At 37.8% G+C, this 23480-nt stretch overlaps 1 protein-coding gene across 1 annotated transcript; it reads left to right on the forward strand.

Annotated features, from left to right (window-relative positions):
* The first annotated feature begins 12726 nt into the window (after positions 1 to 12726).
* On the forward strand, positions 12727 to 23014 carry LOC149841093 (formate--tetrahydrofolate ligase). The gene is made up of 5 exons (XM_090004659.1): positions 12727 to 12924; positions 13053 to 13199; positions 20867 to 22042; positions 22134 to 22280; positions 22484 to 23014. Exons 1-5 carry the CDS (start codon positions 12763 to 12765, stop codon positions 22757 to 22759), a joined length of 1908 nt encoding a protein of 635 aa, XP_089860785.1. The 5' UTR covers positions 12727 to 12762; the 3' UTR covers positions 22760 to 23014.
* Positions 23015 to 23480: the final 466 nt, after the last annotated feature.

Below are 23480 nucleotides of genomic sequence, written 5' to 3' on the forward strand. Positions count from 1 at the left end.
TTTAATGCCTAAAAAAGCGGGAGAGAATAGAGGTCCCTCCCACGTTCATGCGCTCTTGTCCACTTGTCCACATCCCCTTATGAACAACTTCATATGAGTGTGAACTTGGGGAATTTTTCGATAAAAAATACTTTATATTTTCATTTTTTATAAAACCTTATTAAAATTATACTTGATAAAATATTAAAACATTATAAGTAAATAAAAATATAAGTATATATAAATGCAGAAAATGTTTTAAAATAAATATATAGATTAGCACATAGGAAGTATTGGCATATCATTGAAGCCAAGGGCCCCCCTCACGTCTCTATTAAGAGACTTTGTTCCTCCTTTGGCCTTCACTTTTGAGTGTAGTATAGTTTGGTCTGGAGCAGCATGTGAACACTACTTTTAAATATTACTTTAATATTGGTTTGAGTGAGTTTCGAAAGTTGGTTGAGTGTAAAAACTCTTTTTAAAAATGATCTAGTTTATTTTATCACACAATAAAGATCTTGCCTTATTTTTCAAAGAATTCGAAATCACTATAAATATGGCAGATAAGAGGTGAGAGTTTATCACATATACGAGAGGAAGCAATGATAAGAAGAAAGATGGATGTGGGGGGGGGGGGGGGGGGGGGGGGCGCAGTTTGGGTTGTCAAACATCAAAATCAGTTGTTGAGTTTTTCCGGATAGGCAAGTTTTCTTGAGAGGGACAAAAATCTATTGAAATTTTGGCAAAAATAAATCGAATAAGCAAGTGTTTTTGAGGGGAGAAAAAATTATTGATAATTTGACAAAACTTCTATTAGATAAGCAAGTTAGGCGCGGACCCCTACCAGTGTATTCCTTTCAAAAAAAAAACTGTAGAAAAAAATTGGCACAGTCAGGATGCATTTGATTGTTGCAGATCTCTGAGGACAATGATCCGACCTTAAATCAAACAGAGGATCTCAATACCGACGATTTGAGGGTCACAGTTTTGAACCTGAACGTTCCAACACAGGGTGACGTGCACTAGCTGTTCAAAAAACATCTTATCAGCCCAGCTTGCTTATGAAAATCCTTTTTACATTGAGAGGAGTTGTATAGTGATTCAAGGTGGTGAGAAATGTTTGGGCCGATACATGACAAGCTAACGCTTTCCCATTTGCATTGCCTGCTTGTTTGTTTGTTTTCACTTTTGATAGGAAAAGGATGCTATAGCTCAATACTTTTATGTGAAATGTGTATGAATAAAAGCAAGGTTTTGATGTCAATTGTGGATCAACTACATTATGTACGATGCTAAAGGGTATTGTACCCGCAGAATTTTTCGAGTCGGTGCTGGATGCACCGGCATTGGAATCGAGAGATGGACTAGCAGGAATATTTGGATCTGCTACTGACGGGTGCTTCAACCAGAATCCTGTAGATTCAAGTGGATCGAACATATGGTGTTTTGCCTTTGGTACTTGTGTGTTAGGTGTCCTAGGGTCTGGTCCCTGGTGAACACGATGGGGAAGAGGTCATAGGTTTTGTTGCAGTGAACGACGGCCAAAACAGGTAATCAGGTGAGGTCATTTTTGGCTCAGATAGCTAAACTGACATAGTTTGAGGTATAGAACCTAGTCTAAGTGTTCTAAGAATGCCTGGGGACATATGAGATGGTCTAGTATATGTTACGGAGAGAGAGAGAGAGTGTGTATATGTTAGTGGTCAAGGGTTACCGGTTTAAGAAAATCGACTAAATAGAGTACCTGACATCCTAACCAAGTCCTAATCATCCTAACTATTTTACTAAATGCATAAATTAAAACAATTAAAACAATTTCAAGCTTGACCCTTAAGAAATCTACTCTGACCACAAAATTAAATATTGAAATTGGTTTGGGTAATGCGATTTGGAATGTGAGGTCAGAGTAAGGTTCCATAGATGGGTCAAGAAAGTCTGAAAGAATCTCCAACATGATCTCTGAGGAAGGACCTGGGAAGAATACCTCCAACAATATCTAGATCAGTTGGTATAAGAGGTGAAAGAACCGACAAGTCCTCAAAAAGAAAGTCATAAAAATCAACAAGAGGTCAGGATGTATAAAGATATACTGTGTTTGGATCAACTAACTATCTAGTGTGCCAAGCCTTGGTGGAAGCAGATTATGACCAATTGAAAGACAACCAATTTGAAGATGATCTTGACATCATCGAATGGGAATCATACCTACATTGGGCACTCATCAATTTGAAGTTGAGAGAAGAGGATGATTATGACCAGTATCTGTAAGGAAGTCTTGAATTTGTGAATTAGCAAGTAGGAAGCAAAAGCGACATGATATACCCAGAATGTCAAATATCTAGACTGGGATGGGTGGAACCTGAACCACTCATACCAACTGACTTTGAAAGAATATAAGAAGCAAGGTTGAGTGTCAGGGTAGAGGTCAAAATATATGCACCATGCATCTCAATATGATTTGGGTTCCTCCTTGGGGTATCGAACACAAACTGATGATATCAATCCTTAAATACAACAAACACAAGTCTATCGGCATGTTTTAAGGTTGATCTATCTAAGAACTTGGCTTAACATCCTTCGGCTGAGTTCGAACCACCATAAACAACCATACAGGTGCAAAAGAATTGACTCAATCAACTCTCAAATCTTAGGGGACAACTCTTTCTGATTTGAGGTCTATTATGTTAAAGAAGAGTTTGACTTAGCAACTTTGATGGTCACTATGTTTGAACAAAGGTTTGTTTTGTTTAGAAAGGGTCAACTCTTAAATCTCAGAGGTTAACTTTGGATTCTTAGGAGTCGACTCCCTAGAGTCAGAGTCAACATCAGGGACCCCGAGTGTCGACTCCTCAAAAGTAGAAGTCTACCCTCGGGTTGACCCAATCACCTGTGAAACAACCAAGGGTTCACCCTCTAGTGTAGAAGTCTACTCTTGTGTTTCATAGTGTCAGGTAGCTCCCATTCAACCAAAAATTCAACAAAGACCAATCTTCGAACAACATTCATCTCAATCATGTAAATACATGCAAACATCAAGCTATACTGAAACTTTTCATCATGAAAATCTCATCATAACATCAAGAAGTACAAAACCTTCTTCAACCATAAAGATTTCAACAAAATTGTCAAGAAACACATAAATTTATTAAAAGAAAACTCAACTCGATAAATACTACAAATTTCATAAATCATTTATAAGAATGCATAATCTACAACTATCTAGATTTTTAAAAAATGTTCCCAAAGAATACATCAAATCTGTAAACAATTTGAATTCCAAAAACATTTATAAAACTCATAAAATCTACAAAAATGTTAATTTCAGAGATTTTTATAAAACATACAAAGTCTACAAATACATATCTCATAAGTCGTTATAAAGCATACCTAAGTCCGCAAATATTTAAAGCTCCAGAAGTTTTTCTAAAGAATAAACTAGATTTACAACTTTCTATATTACAAAAAACTTTTATTTACAAAGTATATGTAAGTCTATAACCTTCAAATAATACAACAAACATTTTCAATATCTTAAGTTTAGCAAAAACTTTAATCAAAATTGGGGGTTTTCAATCGCACCATTTTCATCAAACCGTCAAGCTAAAAACAAAAAGTTTTATATTCAAGAAAAGTCATCAAAAACATCAAAAAAATCATAGATTCGATACCTATAAGTCGACCCTTCTGAAACTATGAATCAACTCACAGAAAAAGGAGTTGACTCTTGCTTAACGATGGTTGACCCTGACTACCAAGGGTTAACAAACACAACTTAAAAGTCGATCCCAAATAATAGTGGTTAACCCTCATGTCTTCCTCAAGCAAAACACAAAATAGCAGGGATCAACCCTCACAGGAACAGGGTTCACCCAAGATCATCACGTGAGTCGACCCTCGGGCTTCCCACCATCTACAAAATAGCAGGGGTCAACTCCTGTTCAGCAAGGGTTGACTCCTACCCTTTGCAGAATAGGGATTCTCCACAAAAACACCCATATGAGCTGCAGAACTCCACCTAACAGTGGTTTTGCCCCATTTAACTTCATTTCAAACATGTTATAAACAATTTCGCATATGTTTTTCATAACAATCACAGGTTTAACACAAATTTTAAGTGATGATAACATGGATATGAACTTAGGCTACACAAGCTAACACATATGCATATTCTAACCCAAGATTCATATCGAACAAGTATTCAAACATAGAATTCATTCATAAAACAAATACATATTATTTCCAACATAACCTTTACCCAAAAGCCAAAACATCAATACAACTAGAAGCATGTAAAACCAAAAAACATGCTCACACGTCCATTACCACATGAAATTTATTGCACATTCAGTTTCTAAAATTTTTATCTTTAAAACATGGGTTTTCTTGAAAACAACAATCTTGCTTTCAAATAAAATACTCTTAAAAACGGTTATCAAGTTAAAATAGAATTTCAGTTCATGTATTGGGTATGAAACCAGATCTTTAAACACACTTTGCAATAGGAATGAGCTAAAGAAAAATTTAGTTCATCTAACATGTACAAAGTTAGATTTATAGACACTTTGGAAACAAGAAAGAACTACAAAAATTTTAGTTAATAGAACAGTTACAGAAAACCAGTTTGTAAACACTTTATATAATAGCAAATGATATAGATTTGTATATACACTTTTTCCAATAGCTATAAAAATATATTTATTTGTTCTTAAAACATAACTTAAGGAAATACTTGATAAAAACATATTGTTAAATTGAAAATCCATGAAAAACATGACTACAGATCAAAAAGTACAATAACACTGGCCCAACCAACCAATGCACAATTTCCTGAGGGCTGGTTTCACCAAAACCAAAGTCTAACCGACAAAAAACCAAACATAAGTCACTCAAGAGTCAACTCTGAGTCAAACAAAATACAAACAATGCCTAGGAGTCAACTCTCCTGGTTCAAGAGTCTACTCTCGAGCTAAACTATACTTAAAAAACATTTTTGAGTTGACTCTCTAGTTTTCTTAAGTTGACTCATCACTTAAGTAGTCAACTCATAACCAAATAAGTCAACTCTCAATGGTGCAAGAGTTGACTCGTCAAAACCAATGAGTTAACTTTCTCACAACAATGAGTCAACTCACTGCCTCTCTACAGCACTAAACGAGCACAAGCTGAATGAGTTGACCTCTAACCTACGGAAGTTGACCCTCGAGTCAACAAAACATGTTGTCTTCATAGGAGTTGACCCTTGAACAACAATAGTCGATCCCTGAGACCTTGAAGTTCAGTTCTATCCCTTCTGAACTATAAAATCTTGGGGTTTAAAGCTCACAACTCAAAAAAAAACTCAACCACAACATATCTAGGGGTATTTCAAATTGATAAAACACAACAACAATTAAAATCATCACTGAAACAATGATTCCATCAAGCGTATCAAAACATTCAAAACATGTTTTTCACAAAACTCACAACAAATAACTACTTGAAGTCCTACTGTGTTCACTACCTACGAGAAGAGAAGTCGAGCACCTACATGACACACACTCATACTTCTCAAAACGTTATATATCAGAAAATATATTTTTGAACACACAATCATACCTATGCATGCCACTACTACTACGAGAGAGATCAAGCTCTTACCTTGGCTTGCAAATCAGACAAGTATAAGACCACAATGCAACAAGCGAGACCTCACTCGTCCCTTGTAGCAACACTCAGTCTGCAACTTGTCCTCCATCTTGAGGATGCCCAAACCGAGAAAATGACAAACAACTATGAGAAATAATCAAGGACAAGAAAATAATGGAAGAGGAAATGAGAGGGGTCGGTCTACCCTGGGTTGGTCCTTCCTCGCGTCTTCTCCATGTGCAAACGAACACTACCAACAACAACTTAGTACCACTACTTAGCAACAATGGTGGACAGAGGGAAGTTGGGTGGAAAGAGGAGCACATGCCACCACTCTAAGAGAAGAACAATGGAGGAAAAAAAGTGAGCTCGTGAGGGTGAGGGGAGTTCGTATGAGAGAGAGAGAGAGAGAGAGAGAGCATTTCATGAAAAAGAAGAGGGTGAGGAACATTGAAGGTTAAAAAAAGGAAAAAACAGGTTGGGTTGGGCTCTGGATTGGATTCAACCAAGATCTATCCATACCCTAACTAGAATACCCATGTTGGGCCCTAATTAGCCTCCCATTTGGCTAAATAGGTCTAACCTAGCTATAGAAAAACTATGACCATACCTTGGCCAAAGGGCTCAACCACTTGGTTGGTCCCAACTGAGCCTGGCAGATCTGACTTGTTGGGGTTGGCTGGACTGGGCGACAACCCTAGACTTAAAAGACCAAAATACCCTCAAAAGATAATCATGGCTAAAAGTGCCCAAAACTACCCATTTTTGTAAGACAAAACTACAATAATGCCATCCAAACAAAGCTAATAATTTCAGATATGTCTCTCATGTAGTGGACTAACCTGGTCAACTCTAGATTGGATGACTATATCCTCTAGGATGAAAATAGCCTTAAAACAACCCAAAATTAACCAAAACACCCCTGAAACTTTCAACACATGATCCAAACTTGATACAACTGTATTTGATGAAACGATGACCATTCGTTTTGAAATTTTGATACAAACGCAATCACAAACTAAAAAATCATAAAATATGCCTAAAAATCTAATTTTCAGATATTACATAAATTGAAAAAAACACTAATATTTGTTAGGTATTACAAAAACACCCTCCAAGCATACAACTTCATGAACTTGGACTTCCCATATATATCAACATGCATGATATCTCAAGTAATGGAGCCGTCTTACAAGCTATCCAGTAGCAACTAATAAGTCTTCAAGGATTGCAATTTTTTATTCTCCACGAAGTTGCTATTTCTTTGGCTCAAGTGCTTCATGGTAATTGTGTGCCCCAATCACATATCTGAAATGTGTTCATAGAACCAAATCTTGAGCAAAACCTTGGTCCCTAATAAACACTTGTCCCATCGATAAGCAAATATACTCAAGCTTCGGTAAAGGGACACCAAGGCTTTCATTCCCAGGGAAAGGTGTTTCCCAAGCCAGAACCCGTGATTTATGAGATGGACATGTTAGAAGTCCATCACTTCATGAGTCTCCCACAGGATGATGAATGCCACCAAGCATAGGGTAAAACAACCCAGTAGGCACGTTCAAGACTACTTAAACAAATTGTGACTGTTGGTGATACCCTAGTAGGCCTCCCATAGAGCCCTCAGAGTCAGGTGGGAAACCTCATGACGACTCATCCTCGACCATTGCGCTCCATAAGTCAAATTCCTCAAATCTATTTGCTCATTATAAGGCTTGCACTTCAATAATAACTGATTTTGGATAGACTCATTCAAGGAGAAGAAAAGAGCCCCATAATTTCGATGCACTTATCAAGGGCAATGATTTTCTCCCGTATTGACATAAGGTGTTTGTGCAAGGATTTCAACTCTTCATGAGGGCAGTGCTTGGCCGACCGTCTACTTGAAAGTGACACAAGCAAAGTGCCCTGTGAAGGTGATACTCCACCAAATATACCTTATAGAGAAGGACAAATTTTATGGCCCACAGGCCGAACCATTCTGAAGGAGGTCCAGAATCCACAATGTCCTTCATGTTCCGTCACAATAGAAAGGTATACAAGAAGAGAAGAATCAGAGGGAGCAAGCAGAAAAGAAGGAAACCATATCATACCAGATCACCCTTATCGATCTAGTGGTACTCATGTATCAACCCGAAAATGTCAAAATGCAGGAAAACATTATCTTTCTTGAGCTTCACCATTGCTGGAGGCAGAAAACTCATGTGAACATAAAAAAACAAGACAAAAATAGTATTTTTTGACAATCTAAAAGCATCAGGAAAACCTCAACCTTTTAAAATCCTGAGGAAAATGTTAACACATCATATGTCGTCAGCAATTGGCCAGTGTATTGTCAGCAATTGAATAGAGTGTTGTCAATAGAGGAAGCACAATCCTATTAGAACTCTGGAATTGTGATGTCGTCAACAGTTTTCTAATGACACATAAATTGTTGTCACCAATTTCCTAACGACACATGATGTGTCCTCAATAGTTGAATCTTTGAGATGATTCCTTCTCCCAAAGGAGCCTTTTTAGTGGTCATTTCATGTTTATTTCATTCATTATTCTAACCAGTTTTTTTGCAAGAAGCCAATTAACCCTTAGAAAAAGTCTGCCCAATCATATTTTAGAATCATCCTATAAATAGATAGATATTAGGTCCATAGGATGTCCCATGGATTGATGGAGCAATATGAAGCTCATTGACGAGCACATTAACTATTCCTACCCAAACCTTTCTCTCTAAAGTGCATTTTTAAATCAGGTATCATTTCAAAATTCTATTTTTTTTTATACTTTTGCTCAAAAAAACTTATCTATGTCTTTATCTTTTTAAAAAGTTTTTATCTTTTGAAAACTTGTTTACCATCTTTCGTGAGATTCCAAGCAACAAGACACTTATTTCATTTTTTGTTTAACATCTCTTAGCAAATACCTCCCACTTACAATTATTGAGTTCAAGGAAAAGCCCTCATACAAAACAAAGTACTAGCTTTGTCTTTGGTCCAACCACGTTTGACAAGATCTCCTTGCGTATATAGACATACATCACAAAGAGACCCTTGTGTTAAGATATGTACACACCTCCAACTATCGTCTTGCATTGTCAACCGTCAATGTCTTTGTCTTTTGGAAGACTTTTTTAAAAATACTTTGGTAGAGCCAATCTTTCGTTCTTTTCAAAACCAGTGTCTCTACTTCTTTGTTATTGATCAAGCTTAGCACACTCGGTAACAAACATAGGCATTTGTAGACACCTCATTTTTTAATAAGACATTTCACATATCAAAGATCTTATATTTTATGCTTACTCCAAATCAAGGTTAATTTTGATCTTATTTTTGGTCTTTAAAATTTCTTCTTCAAGGTTTTTGACCAAAAAGAAAGATTAAACCATAAAATCTCAACTTTTCAATAAGTCAAAAATCAAGTTGATCTGACATCGAAATCCAAAATTATAGCCAAACCAATTTGTCAACTCCTAGCGACACATCATGTCTCGTTAGCAATTTTCTTGAATTGTTGTCAATAATTAGCCTTTTCCCAGACGTGTCATTAGGTATCTCCTAACGATACATGCTTTGTCATCAATAGTAAGCCGATCTCATAATGTGTCATCAACTATTTTTCTAACAACATATGGATTGTCGTTAAGAGTTTTTTAGTATTGTTAGGGACATGTGTCCTCAGTACTATGTGTCGCTAGCAGTATTTGTCGTCAGTGCCTTTCCTGATCCAAAAACACATGTCATTTGGAGAGAAATCCCTAGATCTTATCTTTATTCTTCTAAAAATAAAAAAAGAATATCTTTTAATTCTAAACCGTGGAGATCCTATTTAATTCCAAAAATTATGCTAAAAAGACCCTTCACCAATCAAAAGAACCTATTCAAACACAAGCTAATAGGATCCTATCATGTCAACTTTGGATGGATCATAGGTTTGCATGAATTGGGTCTGGATTCAATAAGAAAATTGTAAATAGGGGTTCACCCGCTTATTCTAGCATATGGAGTCTTCGGAGCTTGGTGATACTCTGCCGATTGTTTTGCACAACTAGACCTAGCCGAGCTATTCTCACTTACCCTAGCCTAAAACCCGGATCCCTATCTCACCCATCTTCGGAGCCTGTGCCTATCCAGAGTACTGCTCGAGGTCCATCATGCTCATCATCAATATAGAAAGGGCTACTTAAGTCCGAAGTGAGATTCAATTTTATTTTCATGTTTATTTCATTTATTTTATAAGTATATAACTGCCTATCCTTCACATATTGTGTTTGTTTCTACATTTTTTTTAGAGTCTTGGTGGCTCATTTCATCAAACTCATTTTTTTAGGATCTGCATATGAAGTACGTGCACTCTCAAAGCTGAAGCTCGTGTTGAAGGTTTCAAACTTCTGGTGCAACTTATCCTTGTTCAACGAAAGAGGAAAGACACACAACTCGAAGAGAGGATCCCACAAACTTTCAAATTTGGATCGAGTTTTAAGATTCATTTTTTTAGATTTTCTTTTGAAAAAACCTATTTTGTTTTTTTCAAAATTTGGGATCCACAATATGTAAAGGGTGTTTGTTCCAAGGATATAACTTTGGCTGATGTGTGAATTGCTAGATGAATAAGGATGCATGATCTTGTAGCATTGCGCGTTGAAAGAAATGATAGTACTATTTGAGAATGGGTTTGGGATTGAACATATATCAATGTCCTTTTTGTGTGCTGTTAGATTCATTAGTGTTTAAAAAACATGTTTTCATGCTTGAAATGGATAAAGTAATGTGGTCTTATATAATAGTGCATATTATTCAACGCATTATGGGGTTTTCAACCTGCAATGTCCCACCACATGGAGACGTGCACTGACAGCTCCTACCAACCACATGGAGTCCCCCCGTTGGTTATGATAGTTTGTAATAATACAATACAAACATACTATAAAAAAGTATACAATAGTACAAGATGCATCATATAAACATGCATTATTATAGTTTGGAATATTAATATAACATAACTATATTATAAAACTCTATTATAATATATAATATGCATTATATAAAATAATTATTTTTTATAAGGAAACTTGTGCTTCAGAAGTGCCGCTGATTTTGCTTTTGTGACACTTCAAAATCACCACTACACAGCATTTCAGAAGCGTATCTGGAGGTACACTTTATAAAGCGTTGCTTGGCACTTCTGCGACACTTGATAAGTGCCGAAAAAGATCTTTAGCTGCGTTTTAAAAGCTAGATATCACTTTTGCTATTCCTTATCCTTAGTAATAAACGTGAATAATAACCTCTCCTTTTCGTTTTTTTTTATAATCAACAATAATCTTATTTGATTAGATTGATAAAAGTAGAAAGCCTTGCCTTTACTGGAATTTCCTTTATTTTTTTTGTGATCAGCGCATACTCAAGACTTTCAAGTAGAGAAAGAAATGCTTGCTTCCAACATTAGCTATTAGAGTGTAAGAGATATGTCAGAATTCGAAGCCGTTTGCATCCTTTACCCTAGTTTGTGAATGATGCCTTCGATTGGTCAAGGGGTGTTATGGGGCTCTATAAAAAAAAGAATGCATTGGGTGGTCGTGTCCTCAACCCGGAGTTTTACCTTTCAGGGAAGCGGGCCCGTTAGTGACCCGGTTCTCAGTGAGGGTTCCTTTGTCGTAAAAAGAAAAAGAAAAGAAAAAGAATGCATTGAGTCCAAAGAACATAAGATTGAAAACCGTCCAAAACAAACGGCCTATACATGTAGGAAAGAATGTTTTTTTTTTTTGAAAGGTGAGCTGGGGTTAGACAGACGTTGGTAGGAAAGAATGGTTCCTATCTAAATAGGGCCTACCAGTTTTACAAAGATACCATTGGGATTTGAACTTGCAACGTTCCCGTTGGTAGGAAAGAATGGTTCCTATCTAAATAGGGCCAAAGATTTACCATTGCAATGAAAATGGATGGCAAAGATTTATCCAAAATTTGGTGCCGTTCATTTTAACACCAATGACATCTAAGGTGCCTTGAACAGTTTTCAATTCAAGAATCTTTGAACCTTATCTGCTCTAGCATTAGAAATAAAGAACGTTCCAACTCATGCGGGCCATCATTCAGCAAGTTGCAGGCGGACGTGAGAGGGCTGGGCCCACATCAACAACCCCCATGTTTGGAAGAGGGCAGATCAGGTGCAATCATTGAGTGTACCGCTACACATGACTGCCCTCCATCTCCATCTCTGAAGTACAGCCTGTCAGCTGTGGGCCCAACAGAAAAAGAGGGCAGATCAGGGGCGCACTAAAGTGTGGAATGTGATTGCACACTGTCTGTCTACTGTTTGGAACGAGCTGTATTTTATTGACTCTCACCCTACCAACTTTGGGGGTTTACAAGCCTTGGAGGGCCTTCTTAGATAATATTATAGCATAATAGGCCACGTGAGATCTGTGCGTGTCCACCTGCCACTCCATACAAAAAAGCTAACCAACCAAACACCGCTGTTACAAAACCAAGTTAGGAAAGTCAATAATCGAACGTTTGTCTCGGATCTCAGACTCGACGATCTGATGTGTCCGGTGGGTTCGCCGGTGTGACATTGGCCCCAAGTCAAGATCCGATTAAGATCTTAGCTTTTCCAAGATGTGTTCGCATCAGCAACCTCCCTAACAGCCATCCATCTTAGCATGAATATGGTTTCCATATCGAAAAATGCTGAGATAAATGGTCAGTAATAGTGGAGCTGCATATACACAAACGGTTCCTTAATTTACAATGTCTGGCACGATTTGGTGGGGGTAAGGTTAGAGATCCGAACACCACCGAGGTGGTATCCCATGTGGTAAGCGGGGTCTTGTGTCAAGCTGAAGACCCAGGTTCGAATCACTCTGCCGGGTGGCTGTTGTTCTGATAAGGGTCCGCCTAACCCCAGCTTGCCTTTCAAAAAAAGGTTAGAGATCCAAAGTAGACATATGCTCTAAAGAGTTCGGAAGCGCAAGTCAACTTGGGACATGATGCCCAACTCAAGACGGGTTTGGGTTTGCAAGAAGCAACCAACCCGTGTATGAACCACAACCAGTTAGGCCCACCTTGGGCTGGCTCGGATCTTGACCGAGTTTAATAAATGCCAGGTTCTCCTCTTCTTCTTCACTGGCATCTGAGAGAGAGAGAGAGAGAGAGAGAGAGAGAGAGAATGAGTTCGTCCAAGACTACTAGGAGGCTGGAGGTTGTCTCTCCAGTGCCTGCTGACATCGATATTGCCAACTCTGTGCGGCCTCTCGATATCTCTGAGATTGCCAGTGAGCTCAATCTCAGCCCCCGTCACTATGATCTCTATGGGAAGTACAAGGCCAAGGTTGGCTCCCCATTACCCATCTCAAGATTCTTCTATCTTTGTTCACACTATGGTTATGTGTACGAGTCTGATCGTTTTTATGCTGAGAAATTGTTATCTTGTGACAGTGTTTCTTCTTCTTTTATTAGGTACTTTTATCTGTAATTGATGAACTTGAAGGATCAGATGGGTACTATGTGGTGGTTGGTGGGATCACTCCAACTCCTCTTGGAGAGGGAAAGTCCACCACCACAGTGGGGCTTTGTCAGGCTCTGGGGGCTTTTCTCGATAAGAAGGTATCCTTTTTTCGTTTATAGATCTGCATAATGCCAAATAAACGTTTTATTTGATGTATGAAGAAAGTGAACAGCTTCCCTTTTTCCCTTTCCTTTTTTATTGTATGTACTTTCTCTAGCCCACACATTTGGAAGTGGTAGGAATTTTGAGAGGGAAATTGAGTCTTTCTATCATATGAGAAGCATGGGACGCACACCTGAGAAAATTTTCACCATCATTTCTTCACCTTTAGGTGGATACATGTCTTGTATGTGTGGACATGAAAAAGTCGTACACAAATGGGATTTGATCAACAAGGGAGAATTCTGTTTTTCATATTTACCAAAGATAGAGATTCATCATTTGGATGTTGCATTTCATGGCAAATTTGGACAAAGAAACTTTAAAACAGCTTTACTGTTCTCTTCTTGGGACTTTTAGGACAATATTTGGATAATCTCATGATTATGTCTGGATAAATTCAATGGTTAAAAAAGAGAAACTTTAAAAGAGTTTTACTGTTCTGTTCTTGTGATTCTTAGGAAAACATTTGGATAATCTCATGATTATGTCTTGATGAGTTCAATTGTTGTGGTATTACAGTATTATAGGATAATCTTTTTTTTTTCTTTTTTCTTGAGGATTAGTTGGTTGTCCATGTTCAGTGTGCGAGTTTAAGATCTTAAGCGATGTACTTGACCAAGAAAGAGACCAAAACCTGAGCGAGCACTCTCGCAGTTCCTCTAGGATTGTGTGTGTGTGTAATGCATCAGCGGTTTGTATTTTAGGTTATCCCATGTTGCTCAATGCTTTGCCTTGTATTGACTAAATATGTCAAAATGAGCTGCTGAAACTTTTCAGAGAACTTAATAATTTGATGGTCTTCATATTCAGTAAATTTAGTGCTGGATTAGCTGCATAATTGGGCATAGATATGGAGAAATGAATGTTTTGGACTTTTGAATTTACACTTGCTGATGTGTAGAATTAAGGTGACACTGAAAGTTCTTGGCTGCGTTTTGTTTTTAAATCTGTTTCTGAATGCATGCTTGATATATGCTACATTTATAGTTCTTTGTAATTACTAAAATATGTCTATTACTCATTGAGACTTTTAGGCTTAGCAGCCAGTAGATTGTTGTTATCGGTTATTCTTTGACTTAAAAACCAAATTCTTTGATATTTATGAACTCTAATGTAGTTACCACATCTGAACATGGTAGAACCTATAAACTCGATGTTCTCTATGCCTTGTTTGATAATATATCGATTTTGCTTGAAGAAAACCCTAGTGAGGAACGAGCGAACCATGATAAGTTTGTCCCTGATGGGTTGGTAGGCCAACCTCTCTTCTAACCTTTGTGGAAAAACACAGAGCTAGGGTGTTAGTCTTCAGAGGACTATCCAATCATAAAGACTTTGATGATTGCAATAAAAAAAAAATATTAGCACTACATACAGAATTTTATGTAGTTATTGTTAGAATAATGTTAGCTCATGTCATATGAATCAGTTCATAACTTCAGTGGCATAGTTGGCTGTGTCAATTATCTATTGGTCTATGTCACATGGGTGCGGGGGTGCGGCAAATATATATATATATATATATAATTTTTAAGTTTTAACAGTTAGCAAATAACAATAGTAACAATAATGAAATAAAAAACAATTATCATGATATCATCAAATCAATTCATCATCATGAATGCAATAAATCAAATTAACAATCTACAATTCTATTCTACATCATAAAAAATAACACCACAATTAAATAAACCTAAATATATTATAGCAACAATCAAATAAGTAAAGCAAAAAAGAAGTAAATTATATAGTATACTAACAAAAGAAGCAAAAAATGCATAATTACATACCAAAAGTATATCCTACACAATGTATATGACGATGAGGTAATGGATCATAATAATTTTTTGCTTCATCATCAAATACATCATAAGAAGGAAGACTTGGCTCAGATAAATCCATGTTTGTAATGTTGAAATCATGTTATCCTTCTAAGTCACACTCTTCTAGGTTTACATCCCAAAATTTGGATGATCCTTGTCTGCATTATTAAAAATTTTAAAATTTTGAAAATGTTAAATACAAGTATATTTAAATGAAAAAGCTAAGAAATAGTCAAATAACTAAGAGAGCAAATTAGTACCTGCATTCATCATTGGTTCGCGAAAGTAATCGAAAATTTGAATGAACATATACTAAATCCTCTGCACGCTTGCTGGTGAGTTTGTTTCTCTTTATGTTGTAGATTTGAGAATATGTACTCCAATTTCTTTCATAACAGGATGAACTAACAGGTTGGGATAACAATCTCGATGCAAGACGTTGGAGAAGATGTATTTCTGATCCAAATGTTGACCACCATGTAATAGGATCTATATTATCCTCCTCTCTTGCTAGTAATGTTTGTCCATATAATCTCAAAGATGCAAAATTTTTAAACTCTTGTGTGACTTGATTTAGAATATGATTCTGGATAAAGTCTTGTCATACACATATTTCTATGCCTTGATAGCTCTGAGTCTAAATTTGGAGGGACACGACCAATACTACCTTTTGGATTAAGAGAATGTGCCATGCAATGCAAAAGAGTGCTGCTCTTATCCTATTTTCTGACTAAAACTAAATGAATATGGTTAAAAAATTCTGAATCATCCAATGCAAGATTTTTTCCTTCATGCTTGAAAACTACAACTTGTATTTTTTTCAATCATATTATCCCACATTTCATAAACTTTGTAAAGCATGGGCTCATCCTTATCAACCTCTCTCAACATTTTTCAAATAGGTTGCGTAAATTGAAGAAAATATACAACTATGTCTCAAAACTCATCATCAATAATGAATTTCTTAATTTTTTGAGCCTTGACATCATCATCAACATAATAGAATGTCCAATTCTCATCAGTCACCATGCTAACAAAAGCATTATTCACTTCTTTAATCCTCTTTACCATCACAATGATGGACGCAAAACATGTTTTAGTGACCTTCAATAATTTTAGGTCAGAATGCCTATTAATATATCATTAGCATGATTATGCTTGACAACAAAATTTCTAATGCTTTTGACATTTTTTTTCTAATTCCTCAATCCATGAACATAGAGCATATGCGGGTGAATTTTCTTCTTCTTTAGGGTTGCAGATGCTCTTGAGGGTCAGATTCAAACTGTGTGCTACACAGAGAGTCCAAAAAATATGATGATACTCACTCTTTAAAGTCAATGTTGCACTTTTACAAACTGGAGCGTTGTCTATGATGATACTTTCTGATCACCCACTTCTTTTATTACTTCTATAAACAACCCCTTTAAATACTAAACATTTTTATTTTCCAGATGCATCAACTGTTTTCAAGAATACTGGGCCACTAAGCGAAGAAGCAATGAAATTGATTAGTGGACACCTTTTAATATCTGTCCACTGATCAGAAACAATGGAAACTCCATTTTGCTCTTGTGAATATTTTTTAATCTTTAGCAATCTCTCAATATTTGTCCTCTCTTTTGCAAAAAGTGTGGTTCGTAGTTTTTCTGAGCTTGGAGATATATAGCCACTCAAATTACAATTTGCCAAAGAAGTAACTAAATCCTTCTAATAAGGATTTCTAGCTGCATGAAATGAGAGTGAACTAGAATAAAAACACCTTCCTACTTTTTTATCCATCTCCTACCTTCCATATGTATTGAATACTGCTTGTATCATTCATCTTCTTCTACCTCCTACATCCATTTTTTTTAGCATGTTCTTGGTGGCTTAAAAATGACACACTAATTGCACAGGAATCACTCATTGTCTTCCTCTTCTCATATTCTTCTTATATTTTCTTATATTGTTTTCGTATTGCCTCGTCAACTCTTCTTCATCCTGAAATGCCATGTCTTGATATCTTCAACAAATGAGTCTTAACTCTTATGTAAGACCCAACAAAATCTCTTTCACAAAGCTTGCATCGAAATCTCTTGTTTCCACCACTTCCTCCAGTTTTTGCAAGCTTATCTACATGTGTCCATAGTGGCCTTCCATCATCACATATTGCAGCTAAAGAACTTAAATCAATGCTCCTACTACAACTACCAACAACACTAGTAGTAGAACTCACATGTGGGGATGTGGATGACCCAAGTCCTTTCCCTTTATCTGATATTTTTGTCCTGAAAACAAAAAAAAGGTTATATTAAAATCAATTATGCACACGATCAAGATTAAAAATATTGAGTGCAAAGTCAATAACATATACAATAAGTTCTAAAAAATATAGTAGTAGTACGTATAAATAAATACCGAAAGGGTTCTTAAATAAAACCTGCATGTACAAGTGTTACCAAAACCGTATGTACATAGGCACTAAAAACTACATGTACATGACATCATCCAAAACACATATACATGTGCACAACAAAAAGAAAACGCGCGTACCTCTTCATTAAAAATTTAAAACACATACATCATAAAAATTGTATGTAAATATGCAACAACAATGATGCAGGTACATAGGATTTTTAGAGGAAACACGTGTACCTCTACACATACAGGTTTGCATAACAGCAGATATACATAGCCAACAGAAAAAAAATAAGCAAACAACCTACTGCTATGCATGAAAATCCCAACACACAGCATATCCAGATTTACAGGAGCAATGCATACGTGCACAATACAGAGAAACAATTAAATTGCACCTGTGCACGGTAAAATAACGAACAACATATAGGTAAAAAGCTATGTAACAGGGATTTGGCTAGCAGGGTGCCGCACCCGCGTCGATGCGACTCGACGCGGGTGCAGTCAACCCGACCCTGGGTGCGTTGACCGCACCTAGGTTCATTTCGGTCCAGTTTTTTGGCTGCCAGTGGAATGCACAATAAAAAAAGCTATACCCTTTACCCATTGTGGCTTTCGTCGGGGAGATGAGGGGGCCAACAATCGTCGGCGGCCTCACCGCTGTCGCTGGCAGAGTTGGAGTACCACCGTTCGCAAGTGGCACTTTCGGTTTCTGTCAGCAGGATCGGGTGGCCAATGCCCTTCGTTGGAAGGGTTTTTTTGTCGTGGATCACTGGCGGCCTTGCCTGCGTCGTTGGCTGCTATGGATGGTCATCGGATTTTCCTTGTCACCAGACTAATACTGCTGGCTGAAACCCCAAACCCGTGCATCAGTTGGGTTCTTCGCTGGGGTTTCAACACTTGGTGTTTTTTGGCTCTGGCCAGCAATCCGACTACCGTCGCAGGCAAGCAGAGAGTTTCTTTCGTCGGGTGTCACCATTTTATCGATAGCTTCACCAACGATTTTTCTAGTAACTAGGAGGCCGAAGGGCCTTTTGCCCTTTTTTGGTGACTTTTGATTTTTGAGAAACTGATTGTTCGGTTTCTCAGAAACCGAACTTTAAGTTTTAAGTGATTTCATTACCGAGGTCAGATCGGGTATTCTGACCCAATGAGGGACCCGATCCAAACCCATTTTGGGTGGATCAGTCTGCCCGAATCTCGTTGAGTCGGTCCTGACTCAGACCCATTTGGGTTCCAGGTCTGGTCTGGAGAACCTGGATCTGTATCGAGAACCGATCCGACAGACGGACCCGCACCGGGGGAACCTCCGTGCCCCCCTTATATATATATATATTACATTTTTGCCCCTACCGCACCCCCACACCCAGGTTTTTTGGAAGTGCCAAATCCCCGCACCCATGTGACATAGGTAAAAAGGGAATATAGAATTTTTGCATGAATCCTAAAACCCATTCCAATCCCTATCAAACAATGTTTTTTTTTTTGAATTTGAACCCTAACGTGGGCATCTGTCAAACAAAGTTTTTTTTTTTCCTAAAACCCAACGTGAACCTCTATAAAAAAAAAAATCTGATTCTCGTTGCTTTAAAACCCAACGTGAACATCTATAAATAAAACTAGATTTTTCAACACCTAAAATTACAGAATTTTCATCAATCTAAAATACAAGTTTTGCATCAATTAAAATTTCATTTTTTTCATCATCTAAAATACAGATTTTGCATCATCTAAATGAGAGAGATTGAAGGAGAGAATGAGAGAGAGAGAATGCGTACCGGACAGTGTCGTTCAAGGTCGTCGCCGGCGTCGGGGTAGGGAGACTGGTCATCGCCGACATCGGGGTTGGGTCGTCACCGGCGTCGGGGTCGGGTCATCGCACAATCGAGGTCGGGAGGAGAGGTCTGAACGAGTGGTCGGGAGGATTAGGGCAATTTTTTTTTGCCCTAATCCTCCTCTCAGCTTTTTTTTATTGGGCTTCTTTTTTTTAAGTCCAAACGTTGGACATTTTTTACCCTGGGTGCGTTGACTGCACCCAGGGTTGGGTTGACCGCACCTGCACGTGCACCCGCATTGCGTCGCGTCAGGTGCGGCACCTGGTTGGCCGAATCCCTATGACTTAGCTATTGGTCATGACTAAGTATCTAGATCTGATGAAAAACAATATCCTAAAATGTGTGCAGATTTCAATAATTTTGGATGTTTCTCTTCCATCTTGGAAGATGGCTACAACTGCTTTGCAACGTTAACTGCAAGCCTCTTAACATTGTCTGCATTGTTCCTTCAGCATGCTCTTGAGCTATGAGAAACATCTTAACTTTCATCATCTTGTGATCCCCTGTGACCTAGTGCAGCTAATAAAAGCAGAAATGCATCTAAAAAGAATCTCAACTATAGTTTATAAAAAAATCATTTCATTGTGATAAATTTTTTTGTTTTTTTTAAATATAATCAACTCAGTTTTTGCTATCTTTAATTAGATTATAAAAGAGTACAGCAAGATATATGTCTAACTACATTAAGTGATCTGGCCACACTTCTATCCCTAAATTATGGCCACATGGCCATGTGGACCTGTATGCGTGTGCGTGTGTGTGCATCAAACATAACTACAGCATATACATAGGTCAGGTTGTCGTGTGTGTGCATCAAACATAACTACAGCATATACATAGGTCAGGTTGTCGTAGAGGACTGAACTTTACTACAAAACAGTAAATGAATCATCTGAAATGTATATGAAGTTTTAGTTCTTGCTTCTAGCTGTTAGGTAGACAAACAAAATGGTATGCCATGTATAAATCACACGTGTATGCACTTGCATGAATGCATGCACATATGCGTGTACACACCCAGGGAGAGAGAGAGAGAGAGAGAGAGAGAGAGAGAGAGAGAGAGAGAGAGAGAGAGAGAGAGTCTGGTTGTGTACAACCTTTTCTTCACATCCACGTACAATTCTTTCAGTATTGTCTCAAGTCAGATGAGGCACATTGAATGTGTCCATGTTGAGTGTCATGGTTGCGTATGAAACAGGTTCAGCTGATCTGGAAGATAAAAACATTATAATGATGCTAGTCATAAGATCAAATTCTGGTCTTCTTTTGAAAACAATTATTTTTTTATCTTGTTCTATAAGGAAGACAGAAGGATTGTGTGGGATATGCCTTGGTTTTTTCTTAACAGCAACATAAGCAGACATTAGAAATTTATGCTGAAAAGCACCTTATGCTTTGAAGTTTAGCTTATCCTTGCTGGCATGTCTGACTGACTGTGATATTACCTTTGTTTAAATTAGACATGTCTGAAGCTTTTAGATACAAAGATATGAGCAAGTCATTTTCTTATTTGTATTTTTTGGTTCTATAAATTTTGATTATTAGGTTGTAACCTGCCTCCGTCAACCAAGCCAAGGGCCAACATTTGGAATCAAAGGAGGTGCTGCAGGCGGAGGCTACAGTCAAGTGATTCCCATGGATGAGTTCAATTTGCATTTAACAGGAGATATTCATGCAATTACTGCTGCAAACAACCTTCTTGCTGCTGCAATTGATACTAGAATTTTCCATGAGGCATCCCAGTCAGACAAGGCTCTGTTCAATCGATTGTGCCCACCAAACAAAGAAGGAAAGAGGAGTTTTGCTGATGTGATGTTTAGACGCTTAAATAAGTTGGGAATAACTAAGGCCAATCCTGACGAGCTTACTCCTGAAGAAGTGAGGAAGTTTGCAAGACTTGACATTGACCCAGATTCTATAACATGGAGAAGAGTTATGGATGTCAACGACCGTTTTCTGAGGAAGATTACGGTGGGACAAGGTCCTGAAGAGAAAGGAATGGTGAGAGAAACAGGGTTTGACATATCTGTTGCAAGTGAAATCATGGCAGTTCTAGCACTTACAACTTCCCTTGCAGATATGAGAGAGAGGCTGGGTAGAATGGTTATTGGTAATAGTCGGTCAGGTGAACCCATCACAGCTGACGATCTTGGGATAGGAGGTGCTCTAACTGTGCTGATGAAAGATGCCATCAACCCCACACTCATGCAGACACTGGAAGGAACTGCAGTACTTGTCCATGCAGGGCCATTTGCCAATATTGCTCATGGAAACTCTTCAGTGGTTGCGGATAAGATTGCTTTGAAAATGGTTGGACCAGGTGGGTTCGTAGTCACAGAGGCAGGCTTTGGGGCTGATATTGGTACAGAGAAATTCATGAACATAAAATGTCGATACAGTGGGTTGGCACCTCAGTGTGCTATTGTTGTGGCAACTATAAGGGCTCTGAAAATGCACGGTGGGGGTCCTGAGGTGGTTGCTGGAAAGCCTCTGGACCATGCCTACTTAGCTGAAAATGTGGCTCTTGTTGAAGCCGGCTGTGCTAACCTTGCAAGGCATATTTCAAATACAAAGGCTTATGGAGTGAACGTTGTGGTTGCAATAAATAAATTCTCCACTGATACAGAGGCTGAACTGAAAGCAGTACAAAATGCTGCACTTGCTGCAGGTGCCTTTGATGCAGTTGTGTGCACCCACCATGCACATGGAGGAAAAGGCGCGGTTGGTTACTTTCTCTGTTGACTAATATAACCAAATTGAGTATTGATACTATTGAGAAGCCTAATTGTCATCATTTGCGGAAAATATGCAGGTTGATCTTGGCATTGCAGTGCAAAGGGCATGTGAGAATCACAAGCTTTCTCTGAAATTTCTATACCCTTTGGATGCTAGCATCAAAGAGAAAATAGAGGCAATAGCAAGATCTTATGGAGCCGCAGGTGTTGAATACTCGGAACAGGTAATTTTTGTCTTCCTATTTTAATACTTGCTGTAAAGCCTTTCTTTATGCAGTTGGACCTGAGCCTTCAGTCCATACCATTTTAAAGCACATTTTCATCCCTTTCCACTGCTTTTAGAAATGATATTTCTTTTCTGGGTTGCTTCTCTAAGTGCACATTTTTATGAATTTGTTGGTTGATTTGAATTCTTTCATTCCTATAGGCTGAGAAACAGATTGAGATGTACAGCAGGCAAGGATTTTCTGAGTTGCCCATCTGTATGGCTAAAACCCAGTATTCATTTTCACACAATGCATCGCTGAAGGGGGCACCTGATGGATTTGTGCTGCCGATCAGAGATGTCAGAGCAAGTATAGGTGCTGGCTTTATATACCCTCTGGTTGGAACAATGAGCACCATGCCTGGTCTTCCAACAAGACCTTGCTTCTTTGACATTGATATTGATACTGCAACCGGCCAAATTCGTGGTCTTTCTTGAGGTTTCATTCCTTTTGTTTGTTTTGAGGACTGCCTTCATGATTAAGCATAATAAAGGATCATGCCTGGCTCAATCTTCTGGTGCAACTGCAGTACGTGCACTTATTATCTTCTCCAACAGTTTGCTTTAAGTTACACCCTGTGTGTTGTTCAAAGATGTCATAGTACCGAGTACCAACTAGCAAGGTCCATATTACATGAGATTCTATTGTTTATGGACCGGCTGACCAAATTAATCACAGTAATTTTGCCTCCAGTTCAAATAAATGCACCAACTAGATGTGCAATGCAACTCACATCATTAAACACCAAGCCCATTTAGTTTCTTTTGATACTCGATCTCCCGCCAAGTTCATTGTCGTTGAAGAAAATGAACAATAAGGTCATCAAACTCTTTCCTATAAAGTGTCTTTTCCTCGTGTTCATAAAATGTTGATGCCCGAAATTTCATCTTTTCCTATGTGCAAGGAAAGGCCATATTGGAAACCTGCATGATTAACAATGTTCAATCTGAGGCTATGTTTGAAAACTGCACATGGGAGAGTAGATGTAAAGCCCTCAAAATCTAACATTTAAAAAGCTTTGACATTTTTTAAAATTTTAAGGTAATTTTTTTAATACATTGGCGGGTTAAAACTTTTTGAAATGTAATTTTTCAACGGGTTTAATAACGGTTATATCGCAACTGTATCAAGTGCTAGACGAACTGTATGAGTGCAAAT

This window comes from Nuphar pumila, chromosome 4 (genome assembly GCF_984573655.1).
Source record: "Nuphar pumila chromosome 4, dmNupPumi1.hap1.1, whole genome shotgun sequence".
Classification (NCBI taxonomy): domain Eukaryota; kingdom Viridiplantae; phylum Streptophyta; class Magnoliopsida; order Nymphaeales; family Nymphaeaceae; genus Nuphar; species Nuphar pumila.